The 27,405-nt window shown below is 52.1% G+C and overlaps 1 protein-coding gene across 1 annotated transcript; it reads right to left on the bottom strand.

The window, feature by feature from the left end:
- Positions 1 to 53: 53 nt before the first annotated feature.
- On the bottom strand, positions 54 to 27,405 carry LOC6595945 (FH2 domain-containing protein 1). The gene is made up of 11 exons (XM_026989956.1): positions 26,731 to 27,405; positions 11,913 to 12,281; positions 11,670 to 11,844; positions 8,590 to 8,623; positions 5,539 to 5,686; positions 4,342 to 5,342; positions 3,933 to 4,283; positions 3,493 to 3,872; positions 2,899 to 3,433; positions 2,325 to 2,458; positions 54 to 2,252 (listed from the first exon to the last, which is right to left on the bottom strand). Exons 2-11 carry the CDS (start codon positions 12,093 to 12,095, stop codon positions 292 to 294), a joined length of 4,902 nt encoding a protein of 1,633 aa, XP_026845757.1. The 5' UTR covers positions 12,096 to 12,281; positions 26,731 to 27,405; the 3' UTR covers positions 54 to 291.

Genomic DNA, 27,405 nt, shown 5'->3' with positions numbered 1-27,405 from the left:
TGCGGGGGAATCATTGGGTAGACACTAGAGTTTTGTATAACATCTCAAAATATCGCTTGCAACTGTAACAATTATCGGACGTGCAACGAGTGTGTGTTCTTTTGTTTGCGTGTGTGTGTGTGTGTGTGTGTGTGTGCAGGACGGATCCTGCCCGGAAATTCGAGATTGTTGCTTGTTGTCGTTCGCTTGGACGGCTTAGAGTAGATGCATTTGCGGTTGCTTTTGTAACTTATCTTTGTCATGGCGTTTGGGACGTTAACTTGGACGATGGACCCCCTACCCATCACCAGCTCATTTCTGCCTCTTGGTGGCACTGCTGGCCGTGGGACGCATGAAGCTGCTCACAGAGCGACTGGTGCTCGAGCTGCGCTGCTGCGGACTGGTCTTGGCCGCCTGCTGGTTCAACACGTTCTTCACGAGCATTGCGCTTCGGGCAGCACTGATCCTGGACTGCGACAGGGACTGGGGATGGGAGGCCGAAGCCCCCGATTGGTTCTCCTTGAAACTGGTGCTGCCTCCCAGGGATGGGCTAATGGAGACCGTGGTGGCCCTGGGGGTGGCGCTGACCTTGCTACGCACTAGAATGACACTGGGTCCCACACTGGAGCCACTGCTGCTGCTACGGCTCGCTGGCACCCCGCGTCCTGGCGTTGGGCGGGTGTTCTGAGCAGCCAGCGGCCGCTTGCTGGGGGACGAGTCCACGGAGACAGTGGCTCCTGCTCGCTGGACGGCTGGCAGGCGTCTCACCACGGTTTGGGTGGAGGCTCCGCTGTTGATGGAGGACCGCGAGGAGCGCAGACTGTTGCGGGAGCTGCTGCGCTCCACGCCGGAGAGGACCTGCTGCTCCTGCGGCGATCGTCGGACCGTGGATGCTGAGCGAATGGGCGTGGCACTGGGCAGTGGATTGCCATTGGGCATGCGCATGGGTCGACTGGCGGAGATGCTGCGCTTGATCTGGCCAGCACTGGTGGCTGGCATTTGGTTTTGTGACTTGGTTGCAGCTTGTGACGCACTGGAGGAGGCTGTGGAGGTGCCTCTGAGGCGTGCCACCTGCAGTCGGTCTGCCAGGCGGCTGCCCATCTGAGTGATACTGGTCGTGGTGGGCTTCTGCTTCTGGAGCGGGCGTGTCCGGCTGGGGGCATCGTTGGCCTCGTTGCACGACGAGTTGGTGCTCTCGCCCTTGCCGTGGGAGGGGGTGTCGGAGACGAGGCTCTGCGTCTCCTCGAAGCCCTCGTCGTTGAGCTCGTGGTGTCCGCTGGCGGAGATCTTCAGCTTTGTGGGCGTAATCTCGCGTGGTGGACTCCAGGGGCGCTCGGGCGTTCCCGTGGGTGATTTTAGGTTGCGTATGGCCTCGCGGACATCTTCCTGGTTAATGGAGCTGATGTGGCGCCCCACTTTCTCCAGTTTGGTAATCGTTCGCTCCTTCTGCTTGGCCTTTTCCGGTTGCTGTGCCTCCTGCTTGCCCGTGGACGGTTTCAGTTCAGGCTTGGGCTCCTCGTTGCCACTGCTATAGTCCGTAGGCCGCTTATAACGACGCGTGCGTCGTCCCAGTGCATGGCGGTCAAAGTGGCCGGGAGCATCGTGCTCTGCAGCCCCCACGACAATGCTGATCTTCTCCTCGGGCACAGCTTTGGGCTTGTCCGTCATGCTCACCGTCACCACTGTGGTCGTGGGCGTGGCTATCACACGACGGCTCGCCGGCGGCGTCTCGATGTTGTCGGCATCGACCTCCTTGGAGGAGCCCGCCCCACACTGCACCTCGTTGTGGCTCTTGTGGTGATTGAGTAGACTGGCAAAGGTGTCGTCTTGCTTGGGCTTTGGTGATTTGGGGGCCAGCTGGTCCTCAGCCTTCTTGGTCGCCTCAGTCGGCTGCGGGTCGAGGCCCGCGGGTCGTCTGCCGTCACGGTCGCCCAGCTTCTGGATGAGCGTCTTGCGGCGATCCTCCTCGGCAATCGAGTGCAGTACTCCGGGGCTCTGCTCCTGCGATCGCTGCCGGCGGTACTGGCGGAGTCCTTCGGCAGTGTTGGAGTGCTGTGCAGCCTCCGCCGTGCTACTGGCATCGGCTATGGCCTGAAGGTGGCCCACCACATCCGTCTGCTCCAGGGTCTTCGATGGCTTCCAGTCGGAGTAGACGCGCTGGTACTTGGACTCCTGGTCCTGTCTGTTAGTTGGGTTAGTGGTCGGCATGTTCGTTGGCGTCGTTGTCGGCATGATCTTCTCCTCCGGCAAAGGGTCCAGTTTTCGTTCGTTTTCTGCGCGAGTAATGGATATAGTGGATGATGTATCGACGGATCTATGGACGTGGCTGCTCTGCAGGGACTTACCTGTATCGTTTTCGAGCGACCGCCGATTGGCGTTGACCAGACGACGCTTGCGCTTGTACTCCTCGTTCTGTTTCTCGTCGTTTTCGTTGGACTGCAGCCACGTTTCGATCTTCTGGCGCCATTCACGGGATATTCTTGAAATGGAACACAATTACACGATTAAATATTTCAGGGCTTTTGTACTTCAAAAAGTAATAAAATCTAAAACCATTTAAACCAATATATAGCCCCATATAACGACTCGACTGGTCTTGGTGTATGTGAGAAGTGAAAGAGAGAGAGACGGATATATGGGAATAAAAACCAGTAGAGCCAAAATGGAAACAGATAAACTACTGGCGTTCTTTCACTTTTCCCATCGCTCTTCCCTCAAACACAGAGAGAGAGCGACTAAGAGAGGGAGAGAGCATGCGGCAGTTACCGGGTACAAAAGTAGATCCGCTTCCCTTGCCGCGGCTCACAAATTCCCTCTCTTTTTTTAGATGCTATAATGCAAAGTCTATGTTTTGGCGTGACCTCCACTCAACTCTTGTGGAGAGTCTATCGCCGGGGGTACACCTCTGGAGTTACTTACCTCGGTTTCGCATCCTCGTGCACTGCCTGCGCTGGCTGGCCAATCGTGTTGGCTGATGTTGTGGGCGTGACGGCACCACTGGCCAACGGGGATGGCAGCTGCTGCTGCTGTTGGAGCAGGGGAGCCGGCGAACTGGCCCGCTCCCGGTCTAGGCCAAAATCAATGTTGAGCAGATCGGGACGCTTGCGACTGGAGCTGCCGGAACGGGCGCGACGGGCCCAGGAGCGGTCCAGACTGCCGTAGGCGGCTGCCTTGCGCTCGCGACTGATGTGACCGTCGTGGGGTCCCGTGGAGCTGCGCAAGAACTCCATGAGGTCATCTTCCTCGGCCAAGACGCGACTGCGGCGACGCCTCAGGCTGCCGTTGGGCGTGATGTCCGGCGAGGCGCCGTCCGGCTCTAGGCGAATGAAACCATTGCTGATCTCCCCGGAGCCCAGGTGCCGTCTGCTCAGCGCTGGGCTGGCGCGCGGATCAAACAGGGCATCGCCCAGAAACGAGTGCTCCGAGTCGGACACGGGCGTCCCAGCCTGACCCACTGAAACGTGAATGATATTCGTCAGTCAGTTTCCCAGAGGAAGGGAAGAGGACACTTACTCTGCCTGGCTCTCCTGGCCAATTGCTCCTCGCGCTGCTTCCTGCGCAGCGTCGCCTGCTGCTCCTGCTGCTGGCGCCTCTCGTTCTCCTTGACCGCCTGCCGGAACTTATCACAGAAACTCTGGAAGATCTTGAAGCACTCCTCCAGTCGAAAGGTGGCCGCATCGTCGCAGAAGAACTCGGCCAGCTTCAGCCGCATGGCCTCCACCTGCTTCATGCCCGACTGCAGCACAGCCAGCTCCGACTCGGCGGCCTGCAGGAATTCCGCCATCTGCTGCTTAATGTCCGTGTCCGTGGCGGGCTGTTCGATCTGCCGCGTGATCCGCCTGATGCGGCCATCGAGCGTGTTGATTTCGTTGTTGATCTGCTCAGAGGTGGTTCTGAAAGGAAGGATCCCATTAAAAATGTTTCGCCATACGGTGTCTCTGTCCGTCACTTACTTGCTGGCATTCTCCAGGGTGCTTAGCTGTCCGGTGAACTTCAACAGCTCCGGGTTGCGTTTCTCCGCCTGCAGGGCCACAAAGTGGATGAGATTCATGCCTGGCTTGTTGGCCCGGATGTCGGTGAGCTTCTGCAGGGAGGAGAGTTTCACGCCCGCGGCATTGCCCGCATAGCCGCCGGAGTTGAGGAAGTTGCCGGCCACCACGACCATGTAGAGGACCTCCTGCAGGGTCTTGTTGTTCAGCAGGTCGTCGCCAGCGTAGAGCATGGCGTTGATGCAGGGCTCCAGGTACGCCACATTGGCGGCGAACTCCTCCTTGAGCAGCATGCTCTCGATCCGCAGTTTGTAGCTGTGGGAGCAGATGGATGAAATCAGATTCAGGATGCTGGACCCCCACGAACACTTACTTTGGCACCTCAAGCAGCCGCAGGAGAAACTTCTCCGCGTTGCCCAGACGCGCCTTGTCGCCATTGAAGCCCTTCAGCATGTCCAGCTCGTCCACCTCGGGCATGATTTTGAGGAGGCCCCGCAGCCTCTCGGCCCCGATCTCCTCGTGGACGCCCTGCCGTATCAGCTGGATGATGTCGTCGTTGCTGGTGCGGAACTGCTTGAGGAAGATGTTCACGTTCAGGCTCCGCTTGCCGTCCAGCAGGGTGATCTCCGTGCACTCCTTCTTGGACTTGCGGTCCAGGGTGTCGCAGCCATTGGAGGACGATGAGGGATTGCTGCTCTCGCGCCCCAGCTTGGGCGAGCCCTGCGCACTGGTGGACTGCAGGCAGAAGAGGCCCTCCATCTCGTTCCAGTCGATGTCCTTCATGGGGCTGTCCTGGTGGTTGCTGGCCACGATGCTCCAGATGTTCGGCTTGCCCAGCACCTTGTTGTGCGGAATCTTGCCCCAGTTGATGGTCTTCATCTTGGACTTGGGCGCCGGCGTGTCCTGCTGCGGCAGCAGCACCGCTACGGCACTTGGCTCGCCCGGCCCCGCCGTCCCGCTGGGGTCCGGCGTGCGTGGGCGGGCGGACAGCTGCATCGCGGGCGGAGGCGGCGGCGGAGGCAGAGCACTGCCATTCAGCATTGGTGGAGGAGGGGGCGGCGGGACGAGGGCATTGCCTTTTCCTGGGGCCGGCGGTGGCGGAGGGGGTGGTGGTTTGGCGGCCACCACTGGCTGTGAGGGCTTCCGGGTGGGACTGCTGGCATCGCTGCCGCGACAGCTCTGGCAGGAGAACTTCTGGCTGCTGGGCGTGCGCAGCAGGCGCACTGCATCCTCGTGGCTCTCGAGCAGCGTGGCCCGGTGCACCAGGCGCTCGGTGGTGTCCCAGATGATGTCGCTGAGCTGCTCCTTGGAGTCGATGCGCAGCAGGTGCTGCAGGATACTGAGGAATGGTCCTTCCTGAGGCGTATCAGCCACCTGTAAGGGCCAAATGGCAAATGGCCAATGCAAAAACAGAGTAAATAAACTGGTGCCGCCCTTGAACTGGCCCCCTTGAACACCCGCTCGATATAGCCTGGCATAGCGCCGAAATTGCTCTGTGTGCGGGGGACACTCTGCGTATACGTAATGCGCAGAAGGGCGCAGCCATTTGGACACTTGGGCCTGCACTCACCTGTCGCAGTATCGCGTAGAAGACATCAAGGTGCGAGCTCAGATTGATGCCGTCGGGGGCCTGCAGGCTCTGGGCCTCGTCGCATTCCTGCTGCTCCACGAACACGTCCAATTGTACGATGATATCGCCCACACTCTGTGCGACTTTCCTGCAATGCCATTGGCCAAATTGGAATTCAAACACCAGTCATTAGTGGGTTAAGCTCAATAAAATCTCTGTCTGTTTGTCTGTCTGTCTGTCCGTCCGTCCGTCTGTCTATATCTGTAAAATCCAGCTCATTATTTAATCAATCTGTAAGTTGTTTCCCCTGCCGATGACAATTCCGACTGCGAACTAATTGATTTCCCATTTACAATATGCGGAATTCTGTGCACAATTTATGGCAGACAAGTGTCGTGGGGGGCAGGGGTAGGGGCAGGTGCAAGCACTCGTGTCCGTCCACAAGTAGTTGGCTGACATTGAGTAACCTCCGGAGGCTGCCAAGAAGCCACCACTCGACTCCCATCCACTCACTTGAGGTTCTGCACCAGTTGCAGGGCGCCGCAGCTGTACCGCGACAGCGAGCCGCAGAACGTGAGCCGTCGCTGCAGATGCAGGGGCGATGGCACTGGCGAGACGGACGCGGAGGACGACGACGACGACGACGGCGACGACAGGGAGGGGGATTGCAATGGTGACGACTCCACGTTGCAGCAGCAGCCTTGGCAATCGGCTATAGGCAATGGCCCGGGCCAGGCCTAACCATATTTGCGATGTGCAAAATCGTTAGGCAAACGCCAAATAGCGAGACAACTGAATGGTGTCCTTGTTCTATGTCCTTGTGCGACGGCAGCGGTGGCGGCGGCGGCGGCGGCGGATCGGCTCAGATGGCTCCTTTTATGGCTTGACAATTGATATCCATAAATTGACTGGCACTTTTAATTGCTTTTCGAAATGATTTTGCAGTTTGAACGGGAGAAAAGCCTGAAAGGCAATGACGAGGACGAGGACGAGGCAGGACCGCGCGACTGCCTGGCACGACTGGAACGACACAGAGAGCGCAACCGAATCTCAGCAGCCGCTCCCTCTGCCCGCTGCCCGCTGCCCGCCCCGGCTCCGGCTCCGTCTCCGTCTCCGTCTCTGCCGAATGTTGTTCTTGCCGCGGCCACGTGCTGCGCGCGCAGGAGTTCCCAGTGGCGCGTGGAAGGGCAGAGGCGACTCTTTATTTTGACGAGCAACTTCGTCAACATCCAGCCCCTCGGCTGCACGGGCACGGGCACGTGCACGCTGCTCTCTATTTGCTTTTGCTGCGATTTCTATTTTGGGCAGTCACGGAAGTTTTCATCGACTCGGGCGCTCGGGGCGCTCGGGGCTCTGCGGCGGGGGCCGGCTGTGGTCTGGGGATTGAGGAAATTGGGCGGCCAAATTACAAGACTCACACCGGAAGCCTCAATGCACCCTGCATGCAGCCGAGAGAACCGAGAACCGAGAACCGAAAGTGTTCCGCTCGGAAGCGGTGGGAAATCTTGGAAACTCTGTTTCAAAGTCGGATTAGGGCCAAGCCAAGGGCTGACTGGCTCTGAAGTGGCTATATAGAACCCTGTAGAATACGGCCAAGAGAAATTGGATATCTTGGGAGTTTATTTTTAGCAGAAATTCCGAATTTGGTTTATTTTGATGGTAACCCAACACGAAAGAGTACGAGCATTCTCGTTTTACTAAGCTCCTTTTCGGACTTCGACTCGATTAGAGCCCCTCTTTATGGGGAGAACAATTAAAAGCCGCTTAGAGCATCTGGGCAGCTTCCAAGCTACGCAAAGACAAGACGCCAATGAATTTCCAGGGCCCGAAATGAACGAGAATTATGTTTATTTATGGAGGCATCACCCCACCCCCTACCCCCCCTTGAGAGAGGCGGCCCCAAATCAAAGCGCTTCTCGGCTCAATGGGAACGTTTAAAGCGATTTGAAAACTGAAATTTGAAATAAATTAAAAAGCGCGAGAAACTACGCATTTCATTTATGGGCGAACAATAGGAGCCGGAGGCGGCACACAATACAAATGGTCCTCAGCCACTCGAGGAGTGAAAGAGTGCCCGTGCCCCCCAGCCCCCCCTTCGCCAGTGCCCCGCCAAGACAATCAATTAGTCGACTGCTCGCGACTGACTGACAAGCGAAGGAATCTGCAGATGTGGTCCACGGGGTGGAGCTCCGGAAGGGGGGGCTCCGCCGGCTCTTGTTAGCTTAGTTTTGGGCCAGAACTACTACTACTCGCATTTGAAAAACTTAATTGAATTTGTGAGTTTCCCCCCAACACCCCCTGACCAAGCCAAGCTACAAATTTGTCAACCAGAGACACCCATAAATAAACCCGTTTTGCGAAGGGTGCCGGGGCGGCAGAGGCAGAGGCCGAGGCAGAGGCAGAGCAGCAGCTAACTAATTGATTTATTGTTGACTAATTAAATATTGAATTAATTGGTTGGACAGACTCGAAAGCAGCGCAAATTATTTGCATAAGACCAGCCGATCCGCCGATCCACCGATCCACCGATCCACCGATCCACCACTGATCATCCTCGCTTGTCCGTCTGCCAATCTTCGCCATGGCTGATGGATGTTTGACAAGCGTCCGAAGCGGGTCTTCATCGATCATTAGTGAGCCACCTCCGCGGCTCCAGTGCTCCACTGCTCCTCGGCTGTAGAGGGCTTTCGCATAGCCATGTGAAAATGGGCGAATGCTCGTTGGTACCTTGATCTTGTCTTGTGGGATGATCGTCGCATGCAAATCGAAATGTGCGTCCGATTCGACAAAAACAGAAACAGAAAGGCATAAAAGCAAACGCCGATCGTTAAACTGTTTGTGATACTCGTAATCGTTTGACTGGTGCTTGTTACTGTCCGCGTGGAGTGGAGTGGACGAGTGTATGTGTTGTGGGAGTGTTTCAGGGTTTCACCCAGCTCGGGGAAGGGGTCTTCCCATCACCCTCCAGTCTGAATACCAATGACGTCCCTGCGACACCTGTGGGTGTCCCACAATGTCTCGTCCTCATGATTTCTGCACTTCAGCACTCACCTTAGGTTGTTGAGCAGCGGCAATACTTTGAGACCTGCAAAGCCGAAAAAAAACCAGAAATGGGTCAATCGAGAAGATACAAAATAAGGACATTTTTATGCATTTAAAAGTTTTTAAGGGTTTAAGGTTTGGGCATCTGGGAGAAGATCACTTTCCGTGGATTGGGATGTTCAAAATCACAATTTACAGCTTTTTTCAATTCGTTAATCAGGAAAATATAGTAAAATATAGTATAATATAATAATACGAAGTATATATATAATGTGTCTCTTCTCCTCCATCACTTTCTCATACCATCTTCAAGATACACTGTTTTATCTATCAAATTATAATTATTAAGCTAAAAGAATACCGCTTAAACAGAATCACAAATAAAGATCTTAGATCGGATCAGTATTGTAGCTGGAATAAAGGAAACAATTTCCCCCTATCTCTCTCCCAGAGCAGCCTAGCAGTTAAGGGTGGGTAAATTTCATTTCAAGAGCTATCCACTTCCATTTGGGTCTCATCATACAGATCGTTTACTGTTTTGGCGCTCAATAAGAAGGGCTTTCGTGGAAATGTTTGAGAAAGTGAAGTCCCATTCAGACCACCATTCACCAAACTAAAGGCTTTCGAGTAGGTATTTTTTTGTATCCCAAGAAGGTACGGAACTTCCTTACTTCTGGAAGGAGTGTCCATATCTTCTACATACATATGTATATATTCTCCTGTATATAAGCCTTATATTTGCCACTTGGTAGAGGCAAGCTTTGTTCTACGTGAATCAGGTCTTCCATTGGCAGCCAAGGCCCGCCCAATGCATCCCGGGCCACTTCCGGTCAAGCTCGTTTTTTCGCCTTTTTGCTTTTATTTGCGCACTCACCAATCAATTTATTCACACACACACTTGGAGATATGTCTATGTGTCTGTCGCATGTTGTAAATACAAATAATAAATAATACTAATAACAATAAAAAATTTAATTACGAAAAGCTCGTGAAAGTCGTTGTCGCTTCTGTGTCGCTATGTCCCTCAGGCCCCGCTCCCCCTCGCTGCCCCTCTCTCTCTGTGGACCCCCTCCTTTGGGCCGCCTTATTTGGCGCCTTGACGTTCATAATTTCATTTTACGATCTCTCTGGCTGTCGTTTTATTTGTTTGAAATTGAAATCCATAAAAGGCGCACAATTAAAATGCGTGTGCGAGTGGCTGTGTGAGTAAAAGTACCCGTACCCGTACCCGTACCCGTGGAGATCTCCACTAGACTGCGGGATGGCTGGGGATTCTGATCGAGAGCCCATGCCCTATGGCCAGCCCAGGGAATGGGGCACGCCCCAAAGACCAGAATTAATTGTTTAATAACACGCCAGGCCTGCACAGCCCCAGAAACCAATTCTCGCAAACGATTTGAATATTTCACTCAATATTGTAAATCTGTTGATGATTTATAAATCAATTGAAATTCAATTTTATTTTGCCCATGAATGAGAAACCGCTGAGCAGCACAAATTTATGGCTCTGGCTATGGGAAAACTTTTGCGTGCCAAAGTGGAAAATCATGGGGCATAAATCCAGCCCCACTGCCGGCGGCTGTGGCTGCGGCCTGACAGATGACATACAGCAGATACAGATACAGATACAGATATGATGGCTATCTGGCCGGAGATCGGATCGGGCATACGGACCCAGTCAGAGCGACAGATAGAACTCCGATAATTGGGCACTTAAGTGGCATTAGCAGGCCCCAGAGATTCGAGTTGAGGAAAAATGCAAATATTTGCGGGGCGTTCCTGGAAACAGAAACATAAAGCACAGCACAGCAGAGCACAGCAGATGAGGAGGGAACAGAGATCGGCCCGGAGTGGAAGACAAAGTCAGAGTCGGGCCAACAGCCTTGAAACCGAATACATATTTTCATTGCCAAACAAAATGCGGCCGTTGCTTGTCAAATATGTCGCTCAGGAATTCGGACGGAGCCGCGGAGTCCCCTCTGCAGGAATCGAACTGGGCCGCGGCGGTGGGTGTGGAGCCGCCCCCCAAACAGAAGGGAAGGGGAGTGGAGTGCGTGACTTACATTTTGTGGCTGCCGCGTTGAGATTTCGAATTTGTCTTGCTACTCCGCTGCTTTATTATTATATTCCTGTAATGCTGAAAAAGCGCAGCTCAATTTATTTTAATTAAGAACAATAAAACGGCAGTTCCCCGCCCAGCCATCGCCCGCCAGTGCAGCCCCGAGAGCACCCCACGTTTCGGTGGTGCTGCGTCTGCGCACAGCGACTGCGACTGCGCACGCACAACCGCGCTCAATCAAAGTCAGAGGCGGGTTGACGACTGCCAAAGTATTGGGGGGCGGGGGGACGGCGGATGGGGGATGGGGGACAGTTCATGAACTTTGAACAGCCAAGGGGCCCAGGGCAAGAGCAGGGCGACTCTGACAGGATGTAAATGAGTCCCTTGTTTGTCAGCAGTCGGAGGCATCTTGAGTGCGAGTACATTTGTGCATTGTGCTCTCCTTCGGTTCTGGCTGCCACGCACAGGGGGGGGCTGGACCGGAGACAAATCAGTGGTGGCACGTCCGAAGCATATTAAAACTCTCTCGAAGCGACGAGGGCAGGCCCATAGTCCCCCATAGACTATTAATAACCAACAGAAAGCCGTCTAACGAAGTGTCACGTTTCCCGGTGCATAGAGGAGCATATAGCATGTAGATATGTAGTACATCGTATCTATCTACCAATATATGATCACCCGAACAATGCCCGATTTTCGAAGATCCAATTCAAACGACTTCGGAGTGTAATTATTGGCTTAGAGACGCGCCTCTGAATCGACGGCACGTGCTAAGGTTACGCGAATCGCCATTGCGCCAAGAGACAAAGGCGCTTTGGCATTTGCGACTCCATCATTATCCACCAGAGTGGCTCCAGCCGCAGTCAACGGCTTGCCCCGAGGGTCGCTGGTGGGGCTGGGACTGTGTGACACACGGCACAGGCGGTCAAGGCCACTGGATCCCATTAATCAATTCGATTCAATGAAATCCAAGACGAAGACGAAGACGAAGATGGAGACGGAGACGTGGACGGAGGGGCATCGCACTCACCTATAAATTCGTTGCGGATGCGTATGCGATCCTGCAGGGTGGCGGCGGAGATGATGACACAGTTGATGAAGGCCAGCAGGGCGGCCTGGTAGTCTAGCGGTGGCGCTGAGGAGGCACTCGCCAGCTCCAGTTCGTTGATGACGATCTTGAAGCGGTACCGTTGCTTCTTGAGATTCTGCAGGGTGGAGAGGGTGGAGGTGAGTGGAATCCCCTGGAATCCTGTGTGCTTTGGGGTGCACTTACCTTGTAAAACTCCAGCGTTTCGATGGCACGCGCATAGCCCTCGGCGCTGTAGGCGCACAGCGCGGAGAGCAGCTCGAAGACCTGCTTCTTGACCGTTGCATTCTGCGTGTCCAGGGCAGCGCCCAGCTTGGCAATGTAGTCACGATTCTCGACAATGTAGTCCAGGCCGATGCGTGAGTCCATGTTGGAGGTGGGTTCTTTCTGCTCTGCTCTACTCTTCACTGATCTGATCACGTCCCGCTCGGACGGTATTCAATGGCACTCGAATCGGTTCGATGGGGCGGCGGCTAGTGGCAAAGGGTTCGTTCTGTTCTTGCCTGGAATATCTGAGCAGTTCACGTCATGCCGAACGCTCCTCGTGCCCTGAATCTGTAAGAGGCAAATGGAGGGGGAAAACAGAGTTAGATGATGAAAGCCCAGCTCTGATTGCATTGCCCAGCCCTTCAATGGTCTGCCCCCGTCCCCTGCATAGAGTTTTAATTAATTTACGATCGGCTCCCTTGGCCCTCGGGCCAAAAGTGTCATAAATTGATTTGGCTTAGGCAGCGGCCCGGTGCCCGGGGACCGGGGGGCGTCACAGATTTCATAGTTGTTTGGATTTTCGGATTTGCCAACGACGGTCAATGGAGGCACGATCAAAGGCAACCTTTGGCTATGGTTCCGCCTTCTAGATCGGCATCGGCATCGGCATCTCAATTACCAGCAAATGCCAGCAAATGATCTCGTTAATTTGCTTACACTCAAAACACTCAATACTTTCGATTAGTCCGTGTCTAAGTCGCCGACAAAGTCTGTCGTTTAGGTTCTCGCATATTAAAATATAAATTTTCATTAAAATACAACAAAAAGGCCGATCAAATGCTCAGCATTTTTGTCAAGAGCTCCGATCTGAAGTGGCACTTTGCGATATTTGAAATTATAATTTGTGTGTGCGCTAAATGCTCATGTTATTGCCATTGTTGCTGTTGCTGTTGCTGTTGTTGTGTGGATATATGTATAGCTATATGGTCGCTGATTTGTAAGAGGCAGAGCCCTGAGTGAGGCAGCGTTTCGATGCGGCGCTAATGAAATCACATCAACCGACATCGAATTAATGGAGAGACATCAGAATGTGACATCCTTGCGATATGCCATATTGTCGGTCGTCTGTTCGCATGATATTTCCGATAATTCCGCGCAAAGTGCCGGGGTGCGGGAGTGCCGGAGTGGAGCTGAGAGACGGCTGGCGGATGCTTTCGGGACAGAACAGAACAGAAACAAGTTCTCAATCAAAACACAGAACCATTTGCATTTCTGTGTCATGTTCTGTGCCTGGCTTTCATATTCGGATTTGAATGAAGGTCAATCTATCGGTACACTGTGCGAAAAACTATAGATCTATCCTGATTTTGGGGATATACTATACTATATTCATGTGGAAGTTGCTTGAAATCTGTCACATCTTCTACGCCAATCACTCCCCTTCGATGGCCTATCCGCCACAGCCTTGTGGTCCGAATCCGCTCTGGACAACACCCGCGCCACGGCCGAGCCAGCCGGCGGGGCTCTCGCTGGCGATAGGACGATAAATTAAATGCTTATCGGTAAACTGGTTCCATTAGGCGGGCCGGCCAGTCCATCGGGCAAAACACAGCAGCACTGCCCGAAAGATCAGCCCAAATTGAGACATAAGTCCAAGGTGGAATGGATAGACATAGGCCTGCCGTGGGAAGGGGGACTGGGATTGGGACTGGGACTGGGAAATGTTAATGAACCCGCCAGCATTCGGGGGGAGAATGGGCCCTAGCTCTGGCTCTGGCTCTGGCTCTGGCTGGAACCCATTCATTTTGGAGTGGAGCCCAGACAAAAGCGGGGCGTTGACAGGCGCAAATGGTTTCTCATATGGGAGACCCACTTGGTACGGAGCCGACAGGTGGTGGATTGGATTGGCGACTCGTTGTCGTTGTTGTCATCTATAAAATGTCAACCACATGCCCACAAATTGCTCGACGGCGCGCCGCTATTGTGGCAACACACAGAGATTTTCGTCGTCATCGCCTCCCCGCTCGAAGCCATGTTAAAGTGCAAGTAATAATTCACGAATTTCAAAACTTTTCAATGTTTGTCTCACCCTCAACCTCAACCTCAACATACCCCTCTCCAGCTCCCTCGCCAGATCCCCCTGGCAGTGGTCGCCCCAATGTTCGATCGCTGTTGCTGTTGTTGTAGTTTTCAATGTCTCGCGACATTATAATAATGTTGTATAAATTATGTTTGCGTCTCTCAACAACGGCCCACGGGGCGTATGCCTAATGCCTAATGCCTAAACGTGATTAAATGTTGTGCAAAGTGCATACATTGTATAAAATATTTGTGGGCTAGGCCGGCTCCCGCCTCCCGCCTGGTAGGACCAGCACTCGAGAGAGTCCACTCCCTCGGAGACGTGAACAAACATCTCGAGCTCCGAAAATCAACACGGCCAAGAGGAGGCTCGAGAAGACCAGCAGCACGCGGCGCTGGCAGATCTGTGGCAAGGTCGTGCCACCTGTAACAAGCTCCCCAAAACCGAGACCTTGCTGGGTTTTCTGCCGGCGATTTGCGCGGGTGTGTCCACAGCCCTAATCTGCGGCTGTGACTGCACAATTTTCATCAATTTTTATTGGCTTTTGATGGCTGCATTCAGATGTGGAGACAGCAACCGAAAATATATCAAATAAATTCAACAAAGAGCCATTGACTTGAGTGTTTGGCACTCAATAATAAATGCCACTGATAAAAGCGAGATTACGCGGCGGCTGGTGTGGCATGGCAGCGAAAGGGACTCTTGGATCCATCATTGGGGGCATTAGCACTGCGAGGGCCACTCTCAGAGCTAATCCAATAATTTATCCACGTCATCTTGATCGCTTCATTCTTGTTTAATCTACAAACTTCATTTCTATTCCCATTTCCATTTCCACTTCGCTGTTGAGTTGTTTATAAGCCGCCTTATCAACAACAGCCACCACAAGCTGTGTGAATCCGTCTGGGGAGGCATGGGAACCGACTCGTGGGGCATGGGGCACAGAGAGTGGCTTTGTTGCAGCCAGACGGCTGGCGAGGGGGAGCGGGAGGGGGGCGGACAGGCGAGTCATAACACTTGACAACAGACGGCGACGCCAGCAACATCCACAGAAACAACATCGACGTCGACAACGACAACGACAACGACTTCGACTTCCAATCAAAACACGATCTTGGAGATTGGTTGGAGCTTGACTGGAGCTTGGCTGGAGCTTGGCTGGCGCTCAGCATTGACCTTATGACTTCTAAAATCGGTAAAAACATCTTTACAGCTCCATGCGGCACTCGCACTCGGCTAAAAATACAAAACTCAGGCTGAGATGTCGCGTACTTGAGGCTGGGATGCACTTTATAGCCTTTACATCTGTGCTCCATGTTCGATTGCACTCGATTCGCGGCGATTCGTCGCGACACTCATCCCATTCACGAGTAGAAGCGTTCACTTGGCAATGCAATAACTTTGCTTTAAGGATACTTCAATGCACATTTTCGGCTGCCGAAGGTCGCGACAGCCACAGGCCGTGCAAATTGAGCAATTAGGGCGTGGCAGAGTACGCCTCATTTGCACTTACTTGACTTGATTCGTCAATTAGCCAGCCAGTAAGCCAGAAAGCCAGCCTCTGGTGGGACCAGCTGGCCGGCTGGACAGCCGCATCATCAGCATCGCCAGCATCGGCTTTCGTGGGCGTCGGCCAAATTCAAGAGCACCAACAAAGCAAATAAGTTTAACGATTTACGCATATTTCTGTGTATTTCGGTGGATTTTCGTATGGTACAAAGAACGTTTGACTACGAAAACAAATAAAATGCAGCCCACGGACCGAAAACAGGAAAAAAAAGGTATAATAATGCGTAGGTTTTGCATTTCGATGATGACCACAGTGGCCGCCGCCGTTCCATAGGAAAACCACACAGACCAAGCCGGTCTCTGGGCTGTGGTCTCCAAACTAGATTCTTATGATCGGATGAGTGGCAGATGAGGGGGAATGTTGGAAATTCCCTAAACCAAAGCGGAAGTCCACTTGGAGTACAGTGAACACTGCATAGACGAGAGAGGGGTGCCCCTAGTTACCAGAGAATAGTCTCCCATAGGCAGTGCCTACTGTATTTGCAGGCAACTGCAACTAAAAATACTTGCCCCATAAATAGAATGCACTCTGGGTGCCACTCTTTCGGATGGAACCCGCTGCTCGATGCCCAAACATTTTCGGAAAGGGGATTATCCGTGACTCTGGCTTTATTGGATCTCATTGGAGGCGCCGCGTGGCGCTAGTTGACATTTGACAGGCAACCCGAACCCGAGGGGAACTCCACTCCCCCATTTCTGTGTGTGTGCTGTGCCATTGATGAGAATTTATGAATGGTCACAGAGGCGTTCGTGCGGGTTAAATGGTCTCAACTGGCAATGACAGTCGCCGAACCCCATGGAAAACCCATCCCATCGAATGTGTCAAAAGCCGCTCCATTGGAAGAGTTTCTATTGTTTTAGGGCCACATTTTGCGCAAGCTCCGCTCTGAAGTGTGAAACCCGAACAGGTTGAAGTCTGTATCTGGAATCTGGGCCTCTGGGCGTTGGTAAGCCTATAAAATGTGAGGCGCTAATGGGCGATTTTCACGCTTATTTACACAATGGAAAAGCGAAAGTTTTATTTATTGGCGGCGACTCGCACTCGGCCATGGATTGCTCTAGAGACTGAACCGAGGTTCACATGCAGCTGGGTGCTGGGTGCTGGGTGCTGCGTTCCAGGTGCTGGCTGGAAATTCTGGTAAAGTGCATAAATATGTTCAGGCTCTTGCACTTATGACAGCCCGAACATGGGCCACATTTACAGGTGCCACACAGCGAATACCGAACACCGAACAGCGAACACCTAACACCGGTCAATGGCCACTTGAGTGCCCCAAAATTGTTGGCATGCCGATTCCGAAGCGAGCCGACACTCAGGGCCAATCGACAATCGACAAACGGGCCGCACAATGAGCGCTAATTATGCTGAGATCGGTTTTGGCCAAAAGGTTCAATGCACCGCCACCGCCACCGCCGACGCCGCCGCCGCCGCCGCCGCACGGCACTGCAGCATTTCAAATCCCTTGTTGACCTTAACTTTGAATTGTCAAAATACAAAAGTTCAAATCGACACAAAACCCCAGACAATGGCCGTAAAGCGCACAAAAGAAGTGAGGCGATGGCGATGGCGATGGCAGCACTGAATTGTGGCTCGGAAACCTACATAGAAGTGAATCATTTGAATAGAGTTGGCCACAGTTGCTGCACAGATGCTGCCGCTCTGCTCTGCTCTGCGCTGCTCTGCTCTGCTCTGAAGCTGCCACCGCGTTGACATTGACTTGTGGTTTCAGTTGCCGCATTTCAAGTTTTCTTGTTTTCTTGCTTTTCTGTTTTCAGTTTTGGATTTCTGTGTGTGGGCTCCTGCAGCATGGAGCGCGAATTGTTTTCCTCACTTCATTCAGCATTCCCTCCTCTCCTCTCCGCTCCTCTCCACTCTCGGCTGTGTCCACGATTATGTGATTAGTCAGCTTCTTGGCTTTTTGGGGAGCAGCTTTTGGTGGGTGCGATTCTTGCCACAAGTTTTGCGTGGTGTTTGAGAGATATTTGTCCTTCGAAAACATTTGCTTGGCTCTGTTTGTGCTCGTACTTCCGCATGGCTTGTACCTGTACCTGTATCTGTATCTCTATCTCTATCTGTATCTGTACATCATACATGCTTATCGATGCGCTGTATCTGGCGACTATATTTAGCTTGTGGGATTCGGCGGGTATATGTTTGAGAATCGGTTTGTCATTGGGTCGCCTACGAAAGCCTACGAAAGCCTACGAAAGCCTCTGTGAGTCATCGAGGGAGTTCAGTCGTCGTCACAGTCCCGACAACAGCTACGTACACTACGAGCCACATACTAGCCCATTTTGGTAACTAACTAGGCAACCAGTTGCCATTTATGTAAGTTCAACATTTGCTGCCGCCGCCGCTGCCGCTGCACTTGTTTCTCGTTAGAACAACAAAGCCAAACAAAGCCCATAAAAAATGCATAAATTAAGCGCTGGCCCGGGGGAAAAAAGGTATCCAGTGACAAGCGTGAAAAGCGCTAGTCTGACAGGCAGACGGACGCGGACGGACTCGGACGGAGATTAGAGGCCAGCCCAGGCATTAGCCGAGATCTCCCTCCCTGCCCCCCAGCCTCTGTGCCCCTCTGCCTCTCTGGCATCAGCATCAACATTACTTTTACCTTTCGGTGGAGAGACGCTGCGATGCGCTTGCGCAACAATCCCCCAAACCGAGTCCCCAGCAGCGCCAACTCGAACTTGAACTACATTGCACTCGCAGTCGTACTCGCACTCGCAATAATAAACACAAAACCAGCGCAGATTGCTCCCATTTCTTGTGTGGCACAGGCCACGCCACGTGACTGGCGAATTAGTTGGTCAATGCTGGGCTTTTGGGGTTGGGTTGGGTTGCGGCACAGACCGAAGAAAGAGCTCCAGGCAGGCAGGCAGGCATCTGGGGCGTACAGTGCCGCTCGTTTGTGGCATTCAACACGAGACCTCGCTTCGATTTAGGCTCCTGTTCCTGCCACTGGAAAGCATCTGCCGTGAGTGCATCGGGGATTCGACTCGATGGATTCTGACGCTGTTGCCTCGTGAACTTGTAGCCAAGTTGTAATCCGATGCCCTGCAGCATTGCCTCTACTCTTTGCATTGTCTTCGCGGCGTTTCGCTCGCTTTGGGCTATTTATAAATAGTAAATGTGGCTATCCGGATGGCTATTGTCTTACAATTAAGATTTCATTGTGGGATTCGTGGCATGGGCCACACGGCGTATGCGCAACTCGATTCGCCGTTGGCTCCACTTGCAACCTGCGCTCCACACAGACACACAGACACACAGACATGCAGTAATTTGTTTAATTAGCCGTAAATGACGCTGACAGCGCAGTCGGCGCTGGCTCTAATGGAGCGTGGCTGATTTTAATGGCTTGTCGGGTCGCTTTAGCCTTAGCGCGAATTGTGGTTGTGGCAAGTGATTCGCAGTCGCGTCGCCCTCTACTCCCACCACTCTCTCTCTCTCTCTCTCTCTCTCTCTCTGTCTGTCTGTGTGGCTGCCACACCCCGTCGATCGATGGTGAGCAATGCTAATGCCATATTCTTGCAGGTTGCCACGAAAATGCCACAACACGCGGTGCAAGGCGGTACAAGGCGGTGCAAGGCGAGGCAGCGACCTGCCAAGTGAGCCACCGATTCAGAGATTGCACGGACACTCAAATTTGATTGCCGCACCGTCGGTCGATCGGTGCCGATCCGTCGATCGATCTCTGGATCTGCCTGTGCCATTCACGACGACAGCAGCAGCGCCGACGATAATTCAATTAATTGCGAAAATGTCCTAGAGACAAATTCATATTCATGCCACAGACAAAAGGCAATTGCAACAAAGTACGGCTGCAGCGGACTCCGGACTGTGTGCGCTGCACTGTGGATGATCGGTCGGTCGGTCGGTCGGGCGGTCGGTGTGGAGTCGTGTCTTCGATCGTGTAGCTTTTCATTAAATTTCATTAAATTCTTTTATGCGATAGCAATAGCAACCTCAGCCACAACATTGCAACATTTTGTGCGATTGGCAGAGAGCGGTGCGCGGTGAGGCCCGCTGATCTTCAACTCCCATCAGCAGAGCGATCGTCGCCACCGCCGATCCATGCCCCATGCTCCATGCATTTTACGACTTTGATTTATTTGAGCAAATTATTTTTAAGCTGTTACATGACTAGCAGGGATCTTTGGCTCTCGAGGAAGTGTTTGCATGTCTCCGGGAGAGCGACGATCGTCGATCGACGATCAGCGATCAGCAATTTGGCCATTTCTCATCGCCCATCGCTCGGTGCTCGGTGCTCGTCCAAGTTATTAGCTGTCTGCAATTGTCAGCATATTCGCTTGACGTCTGACGACTGCGCTCCCAATTCCCTGGCCTCCTTCCCCCCAGCACTCTGCTCCAATCCCATCCAATCCGATCCAATGGCGCATTTCCAATTACATAATCGAGAGATCTCTCTCTCTCTCTCCATCTGTCTGTCTGTCTGGAGGATCAGCTGTGCATAATTTCAATTTGACAAAGCACATACGATCGATGGCTCCGCTGATAGGCGCCGTTAAACGTTAAACTGAGTTGCCCTCGGGCTAGGGTCTTCCCCCACACTCCATGCCAAGAGCACAGAGCCAGAGCCAGAGACAGAGCCAGAGCCATTGCACGCCCATTCAGCGTGTTTAATTACTTTTGGGGGAGACTATCGATATGGTCATGGGTATGGGAGCTGGGAACTGGGAACTGGGATTGAGATTGGGCACGGATATCCGCGTACGTGCCGGGCATTGCAACTGGACAAGCGTCAGCTGTGGCTTCACCCCGCCTGTAAATGGGCATGGTGACCTATAAATTCCACACGGGTACTCCATCGTCTATCGTTCGTCATTATTGTGCCATTGGGGAGTCGAAACCCAGGAGACACTCCACTGCTATTCTTGTATTCCGACTTTGGAGAGGCTTTTTCTCCATGCCCAGTGACCCCCCCCGTCGAAAGAGTTATCCCAGGCACGCACGATCACCTCTCGCCACGGAACGGAATGGCATTGGCTTTGCCATTCTGCCTTCGTCTGTCTGCCACCCGGCGATTTATGGCCGAGCAGCGACAGAAACAGCAGCAGAAACACAGTTTACGCACTTTGCCGAGCCGAGAGAGCCTTATGGGCCGGGTGTATGCTTGAGTTATGGCTTCAATTTTGTGTAACTCGATCAGGGCAGCCGCATAAATTATTGTAATTCCCGTTACAGGGGGAGGGGGTGTGCCTGTGGTCATAAACAGAGGCAGGGGCAGCTTCAGGGTCCAAGGTACGCCCCATTTGGCGACAATCGCTTTGATCGATGGATCGGTAATGGGGTTCGGCGGCTTTTTGATGGGCCCAACGGAAATCTGTCAGAGCTTTGGCCCCACTGGCGGTGGCCAAAGTTCAAATTGGGGCTCTGCAGCTGTACCTTGGACCCATGGGCTGTTTACCGCCATGTGGCGCACGCAAAAATTCACTCAGAACAGCCGCAGCCACAGATACAAAGATACAAAGATACAAAGATACACAGATACTCCAGCCGCACACGCAGCTGCGGAAACGAAAACAATGTAGGTGAAACGAGTTCCCGCAAATGCCAAACTCAAGAGCTGCTCGCCTGCGAATACCCGTAGATGCAAATCAATAACAGATTTTGGGCCTTAATAGAATTTCGAGGCGGCCCCAGAAACCGCAACAGAAACGGCAACAAAAGCGGCAACGGCGACCGCAGATCAGACAAACAAAACCCAAAGGCGCCGTCGCAAACACTTTGCTCGTAAAGCACCACAAATCGGTCCGGTCCCCAGGGCAGCACTTGACGCACCACTCCCATCCCCCGCACTAGAGATTCAGAGAGAGAGAGGTAGAGAGGGGGGAGAGGGGGTTACTCTGTAAACAAGTTGCTCTAACTTATGCCGCCGATTAGCTGAGAATTTCCGCTTTCAATCCGCTTTCAATCCGCTGCTTCTGCTGCTGCTCATAAATTAACCGAAAATTTAATAAATGCAGGGGAAGTCGAGTTAGCTGCGATCTTCCAAGAATCTCAGGCGACCTTGAGAGGAGATCTCAGACATGCCAGGGGCGACTCCTTCTTCAGCGAATCAAGCGAATACCAAATATCCACCAGTTTGTGCACAATAAAACTTCAGAATTAGCCATTCCAGGCACAGAGCATAGCAGGGGGTAGCAGGGATAGGGGTAGGGGTAGACCCTCGCTAATTGGCCATTCAATAGATGGCCCATCGTTCTGCCAGGGGGCGGGCTGGGTGGGTTCTGTTATGTAACTTGTGGAGCAAATAGCACGAATAACAGCCGATAATTGACGATTAAACATGGGCTGATCTGAACACTTCCCCAAATGATAATCCCGGAGTCCCGGGTCTCCCACCAACCAGCTCCATGACGAGTTCTCACTCGCTCTCTCGCTCTCCATAAATGTGATTTGTTTGCTTATGCGGGAGGTAGGTGGGGAGGTGGGGAGGTAGGTGGGGAGGTAATAACATTTAATAATGAATTTCTGTCTCCCCGCTCGATTGCTGTTTGCTCAACCTTCGGTGCCTTCGATGCCTTCGGTGTTCGCTCGCTCGACACTTTGTTGACGCATTATTTGTCTTTTTATTTTATGAATCTGCGCTGTCGCGGGGCCGCGAAGAATGCAAATTTCCGAGATCGGCTTTGGTTATGGATAAATTATGCAAAAGACGAGGCGGGCGTATGAGAAATTTCACCTGCTGCTGCCCGCAAGGCGGGCCAAGGCAATCGAGTCCACGGCTCCGCCGAATATGGCCAAAGATGCCCTAGAAATTGGCAAGCCTGGCTAATGGCCAATGGCCTAATGGATGGATGGCTAGAAAGTTGGGCTCCACAGCTAATTGGGGGCGGGGCGGAAGTGCAAAACTGTTTGCTCGGCCCATATCCCAAGCATATCTGCGCATATCTGTTCTGTGTCGGCTCTCCACAAAGCCCCACAAGGCCCCACAAGATACAGACAAAGTCAATAATTACACAGTTCCCAGCGATGGGGCAAACGATGGGGCAAACGATGGCTTAGCGTTTCGAAGCGTGAAAAACGCTTCCTATTATTAGTTGAATTTGTTTTGGGCGCGCAATTTAATTTATATAACAATAATCGTTTATAAATGATAAATTAATATGGGAAACAAATGGTATGGGCGGTCTGCCATCCATCGCTCGTCGATCAAGCCAGAGACTCAGCCTCAGAGTCAGCCTCAGAGTCAGAGTCAGGCTGTGGCGGAGGCTGAAGCGCCGAGTGGTCGACAAGTTGCCAAAATTGGCAAGGCTTAAATGGACATAACAACAACTGCGATCGGAGATGGACAGAGGCAGAGACAGAGACAGAGGCTGCTGCTGCTTCTGGCCAACTTGGACTTTGTTGGCTATTTCCTATCCGCCTTTGTTCGGGTAATTTATGTGTGTTTGGGCGCCTTGTGTGGGTTGCCTTTCGGATGGGTCAGCACTAAGAAGAAGTCGAGTGGCGACGACTGGCGACTAGGCATTTGCTTTGATTTCTTATTTCCTTTTGAACGGACAGGCGAGAGAACTTCCATATAGGGAGCACCGCTGCCACCACTGCCACAACAGCCACAACTGCCTCACAGTGGCACGCAAATTTCGCTTTGTGGCGATTTCTTTTTCTTCTTCCAAATTTGGAGTGCCAAATGGTTGGGCGAAAACTGAGCTTCTAGAAGGTCTGCAGGGTTCCCGGCCTACAGCCTCCCAGCCCCTCTGCACCTCCCCCAACGACTCCCCGATGCCTCGGTCCGCCTGGTAGTTGGCGCGCTTCAGAAAATTTAAATGAGCTGATTTATGGCTATTTGATGAGCGCATTAACCGGAGTAGCCGCCTCCGCCTCCGCCCTTGCCTCTGTCCCCCAGCTGCCGCCTCCTCCTCCCGTAATTTATGCTCTTTAAAAGTTATTACATATTTAAGTTTTATTTGTTCTGTAGAAGCAGGTCCCATCGCCCATCGCCCATCTCCCAGCTCCCAGCTCCATCCGAATTCTTGGCGCAGGTTCTGCCAGCACTTTTTCAATACCCAACTCTTTCGTTGTTGTTGTTGCTGCTGTTGTTGCTGCTGATGATGTTGTACGGTGTACTTTATTATTAATTTTAAACGTGGGCCCACAATAGCAACAATACTGCCGCCCACACAGCAATTGTCAAGTTGCTTGGATTCTTTTCTTGGTCGTTTTTCGTTTGATGCCCGTATGGCGGAGGGCATTATGATTTTGAGCAGATGTTTGCCACGCACTAAGCGGGGCAAGATGCTCCAAGAGGGAACCCCAAAGTATAGAAGGTACGGGCATCACCATTTGTTAGTCTGTTTGATTTTCTGGCAGACAAAAAGCGTATGATAACTCTTGTAGATGGCATCACGGATTGCCCTCGTCGTAGCCACGTGTAGGGTATGCATAGCGCTGTCTAGGGTATCAAGTGATTCGACCCACGTGCCCAACCTTCGTTTCTTGATTTGTGTTTGTTCTTGCTGCTTGCTGCTTTGCTGGCCGCATTTGTTGTTGCTCTTTGCGGTTCTGTTGGTTGCTTTTTTGCGCTGCAGGTTTGTGTTTTTTCTTCGCGATTAATTCTTGCAATTTGAACATTTCAGCACGTCGACGTCGGCGCCTGCTTCTAATTGCAAGCGAAAAATTACTCATACGCCGCGCTGTGCTCGCATAATTATCGCCTATTTCCACATCAAATCATTTGTGCTGGCGTGGGCGTGGGTTGGCCCAAAGAACTGAATATGAAATCAAGAAACAAAACAAAAAACTGACGGCTGCGGCTGCGGCTGCGGCTGCGCATCCTCCCGTCAGCTGCTGAATAGTAATTATTCTCGCACACAGATAGCAAGTAGAGATACGTTTTGCCATTTATTTATTGTTTAACAAATATCTCGGCTCTCGGCTCTCGACTCTCGACTCCACCCTCCTCCACGCTCCACGCTCCCTTTGGCTCCCTGCAATGAATTGGCTTTATGCGCTCATTTGCATATTAAATAAGCGGCTGGCCCAGGTTGAGCCACTGCATCGGTGTTGGCTGCTCGGCAACAGCAGCAGCAGCTGTCCCGCCAATGCTAAGACGCTGTCGTTCCAGTCGTAGGTTGTGCCAGCGTATTACGCGAGGGAGCCGCGATCTTTATTAGTATTCTCGATTTGGCTTGTTGACGTCAAATGATTGAAAAAGGCAGCATTGCATAAGGTGGAAGTGGAAGTGGAAGGTGCCCTACGGAATGGAGTGGAACATTCAAAAAACGTAGAAATCAGATCACATGCTTGTCCAGGAAGAGGCACGGAGTTGCCTCTAGTCTCAGGACCATGTGAGTCGTACTGTGTGCCGAGTTTTGAGCGGGTTTCGATGCCTAATCCCGAAGAAACCCCATTCGTAATGGTTTAGTCATACGTGCATTCTATTGAAGATATTGTGGGATATCGGCCAGACGCTCTGCTCTGCCCGCTTAGTCAGAATGGGCTTCCAGCTAAGGCTGACGCGGCTTCGGCTCTTTTGTTGTGATCTCCGCTGGGTCTGGGCCCTGCGCACTCATCCCATGATTGGGCCGAGCGCCTTGTAGGGCGTCCAGCTTAGATAACAATTAGAAAATAAATTTATTTGGACGCATGCAAATTTCAATATTTATGGAAAGACACAAACGAAAGGCTGCGCGAGCTGGGTGACTATTTATCCGCGTTTTTGGTGAAACAAGTAGTTGTATTTCCTTTTTCAATGCCCAGCTATTGACAAGCAGAGAGTTACACTTATCTCCCTCCATCCATCCTCCACCGTCCACCGTCCACCGTCCTCCGTCCATGAGTGGTGCATAGATACGAGTGTGTGTGCAGGTATGTGTATGAGTGTGACATTAAACCACACACAAACAAGTCCGCCATATTTGGCAATTGACTTTGCAGCCAACAGCCACCAGCCAACAGTGCTAGCGAGATGTATATCTACGCGTACGGGGCCTGGGGATTGGGGATCGGGGACCGGGAACTGGGGACTGGGGGAGATCTGTGCGCTTGCTTTTTATTATTTCTTCTTTTAACTGTTTGCGCTGCCCACATGCGATGGCCTGTGCTTGATAAATAATTTTAGTTTTATAAACACAAATTGACACTTCAAATTGTTTGCCAAAAAACCAATAAGCGAACAAAAAGAAAAAGAAGCACAAACGTCAGAACAAAAAGAAAAACGAAATCAATTTGAATTAAGCCGCTTCGATCTGCCGCTCTGGGGAGTTGGCGGAGATTTCTCTTGCCCCGGGGACCCGGAGGGGTGGACCCGGGCTGGGGCATATCATGAGCATAAGAAGCACTTCTCGGAATCGGCCAGGCAGGTAGCGGTAGCCGCCCCACTTGTTCTCGGTCTCGGTCTCGGTCTCGATCTCGAATCTTATAAAAAATGCGAATCGAATTTGTATCGGCAAAGATCTGAAATATGTGGCTTCTAGCTCTGAGCCTCTGGGGTGTGAGGTGGGCATTGAATAGGAATGGAACCCGTCTGGAATTGGCAAGCCTGAACACATTTTATGATTTACAGATCTCAGGCATTCACAGATAAGCCATGGACCTTGCTGGGGCGACTCCAGATGTTGGCGATAATTAATTGTTTATTTGTCTTGCGATTACGTTGGTTTTTCGCAGTAAAAGTGCGATATTTGTACGTAAGCTTTGCTTATGGAAAAGTAGATATGCACTTCTAGAGCGCTAGTATTAGAAATTAGAATTAGAAATATTTATAATGTGTAAAGGAAATGGTTCAGAAATGATTTGTCACTCTTTTGCCACTCAATTTAGTTTGGTCTCAATTTATAACAACCATTTTCTATAGCCTGCTCGGACTGCCGCCTTTGGAACGTCTTGGGGAGGGCGCTACGGCGCTTATCAGGGCGCTATTGTAGCGCGTAATTGATCTAGTTTTGTTTTGATCGCTTTCCCCCTGGAAAGCCCAGTGCCTCGATAGCTGATAAATATTGTCTCAGCTGTTCGAGGCTGATCGCCGCTAATAGGGAAACAAAAGTGCTTAATAGGTCGGTGGACGGACGGACGGATGGACGGATGGACACGGTGGTCAGTGGATAGTGGACAGCGGACAGTGGACACCTGATAACAACTACGGGCTCAAGATATCGTTGAGCGAGGGGAACACTTACCATGGGAAATGAAGTTGATTGGGAAACCTGCTGCCAAACACCTGTTCTGGATGTTGCGCTGATCCAATTTGTGAATGAAAAATGGTTTTCGGTTATCGCCTCAATCTGGCACTTTGTTTCGCTTTTGTCAGAGTTATCGTTTCTAGTTGCTGCTGCTTTTGCTTTTGCTGTTGCTTTTGTTTTTGCTTTTGCTTTTGCGATGCAGTTGGTCTTGCTTGTGCTTCTGCTGCCGCTGATGCTGATGCTACTGCTCGCTGCTGCAGCTACTGCTTCTGTGTGGTTGTGGTTGTTGTTTAATTAGCAATACAAACACATTAGCTAATGCACACACGAGGCGGCACCGACACGGACGCGGACCTGCATAGACATGCACATGCACATGGCGCCCACGCGGCGTGCCAATAGCAAACGCGTTTATTGAAAATGCAACCGTGCCGACTGCTACGACTGCGCACAGAACTTGAGGCCGCGCAGCCGCCAAAGAGCCAACCCAAAAATTCAGGTAATACCAAGCTCTAAACGCAGCACCCAACGAGAGTACTGGCACAACAAAAACCAAAAAAAAATAAAAACACCGAGTATTCTAAAAATCGAGCAAATACCGAGTGCACTGCTGCACATGCACTTTGTTTATTATCTGCTCGTATTTTTCTGCTGTACCAGCGACTTTACCGA

This window comes from Drosophila persimilis, unplaced genomic scaffold (genome assembly GCF_003286085.1).
Source record: "Drosophila persimilis strain 14011-0111.01,24,50 unplaced genomic scaffold, DperRS2 tig00000431-arrow-pilon, whole genome shotgun sequence".
NCBI lineage: Eukaryota > Metazoa > Arthropoda > Insecta > Diptera > Drosophilidae > Drosophila > Drosophila persimilis.
Note: the sequence above shows the minus strand (reverse complement) of the source record. Positions and strands in the feature narration are given on the sequence as shown.

Coding starts and splice junctions, on each gene's coding strand:
- LOC6595945 (XM_026989956.1), bottom strand. CDS start 12,095: ATGGACTCACGCATCGGCCTGGACTACATTGTCGAGAATCGTGACTAC. Junction 4,284..4,341: donor CGGCTGCTTGAGGTGCCAAA/GTAAGTGTTCGT, acceptor CTGCTCCCACAG/CTACAAACTGCGGATCGAGA. Junction 3,434..3,492: donor GGCCAGGAGAGCCAGGCAGA/GTAAGTGTCCTC, acceptor TTCACGTTTCAG/TGGGTCAGGCTGGGACGCCC.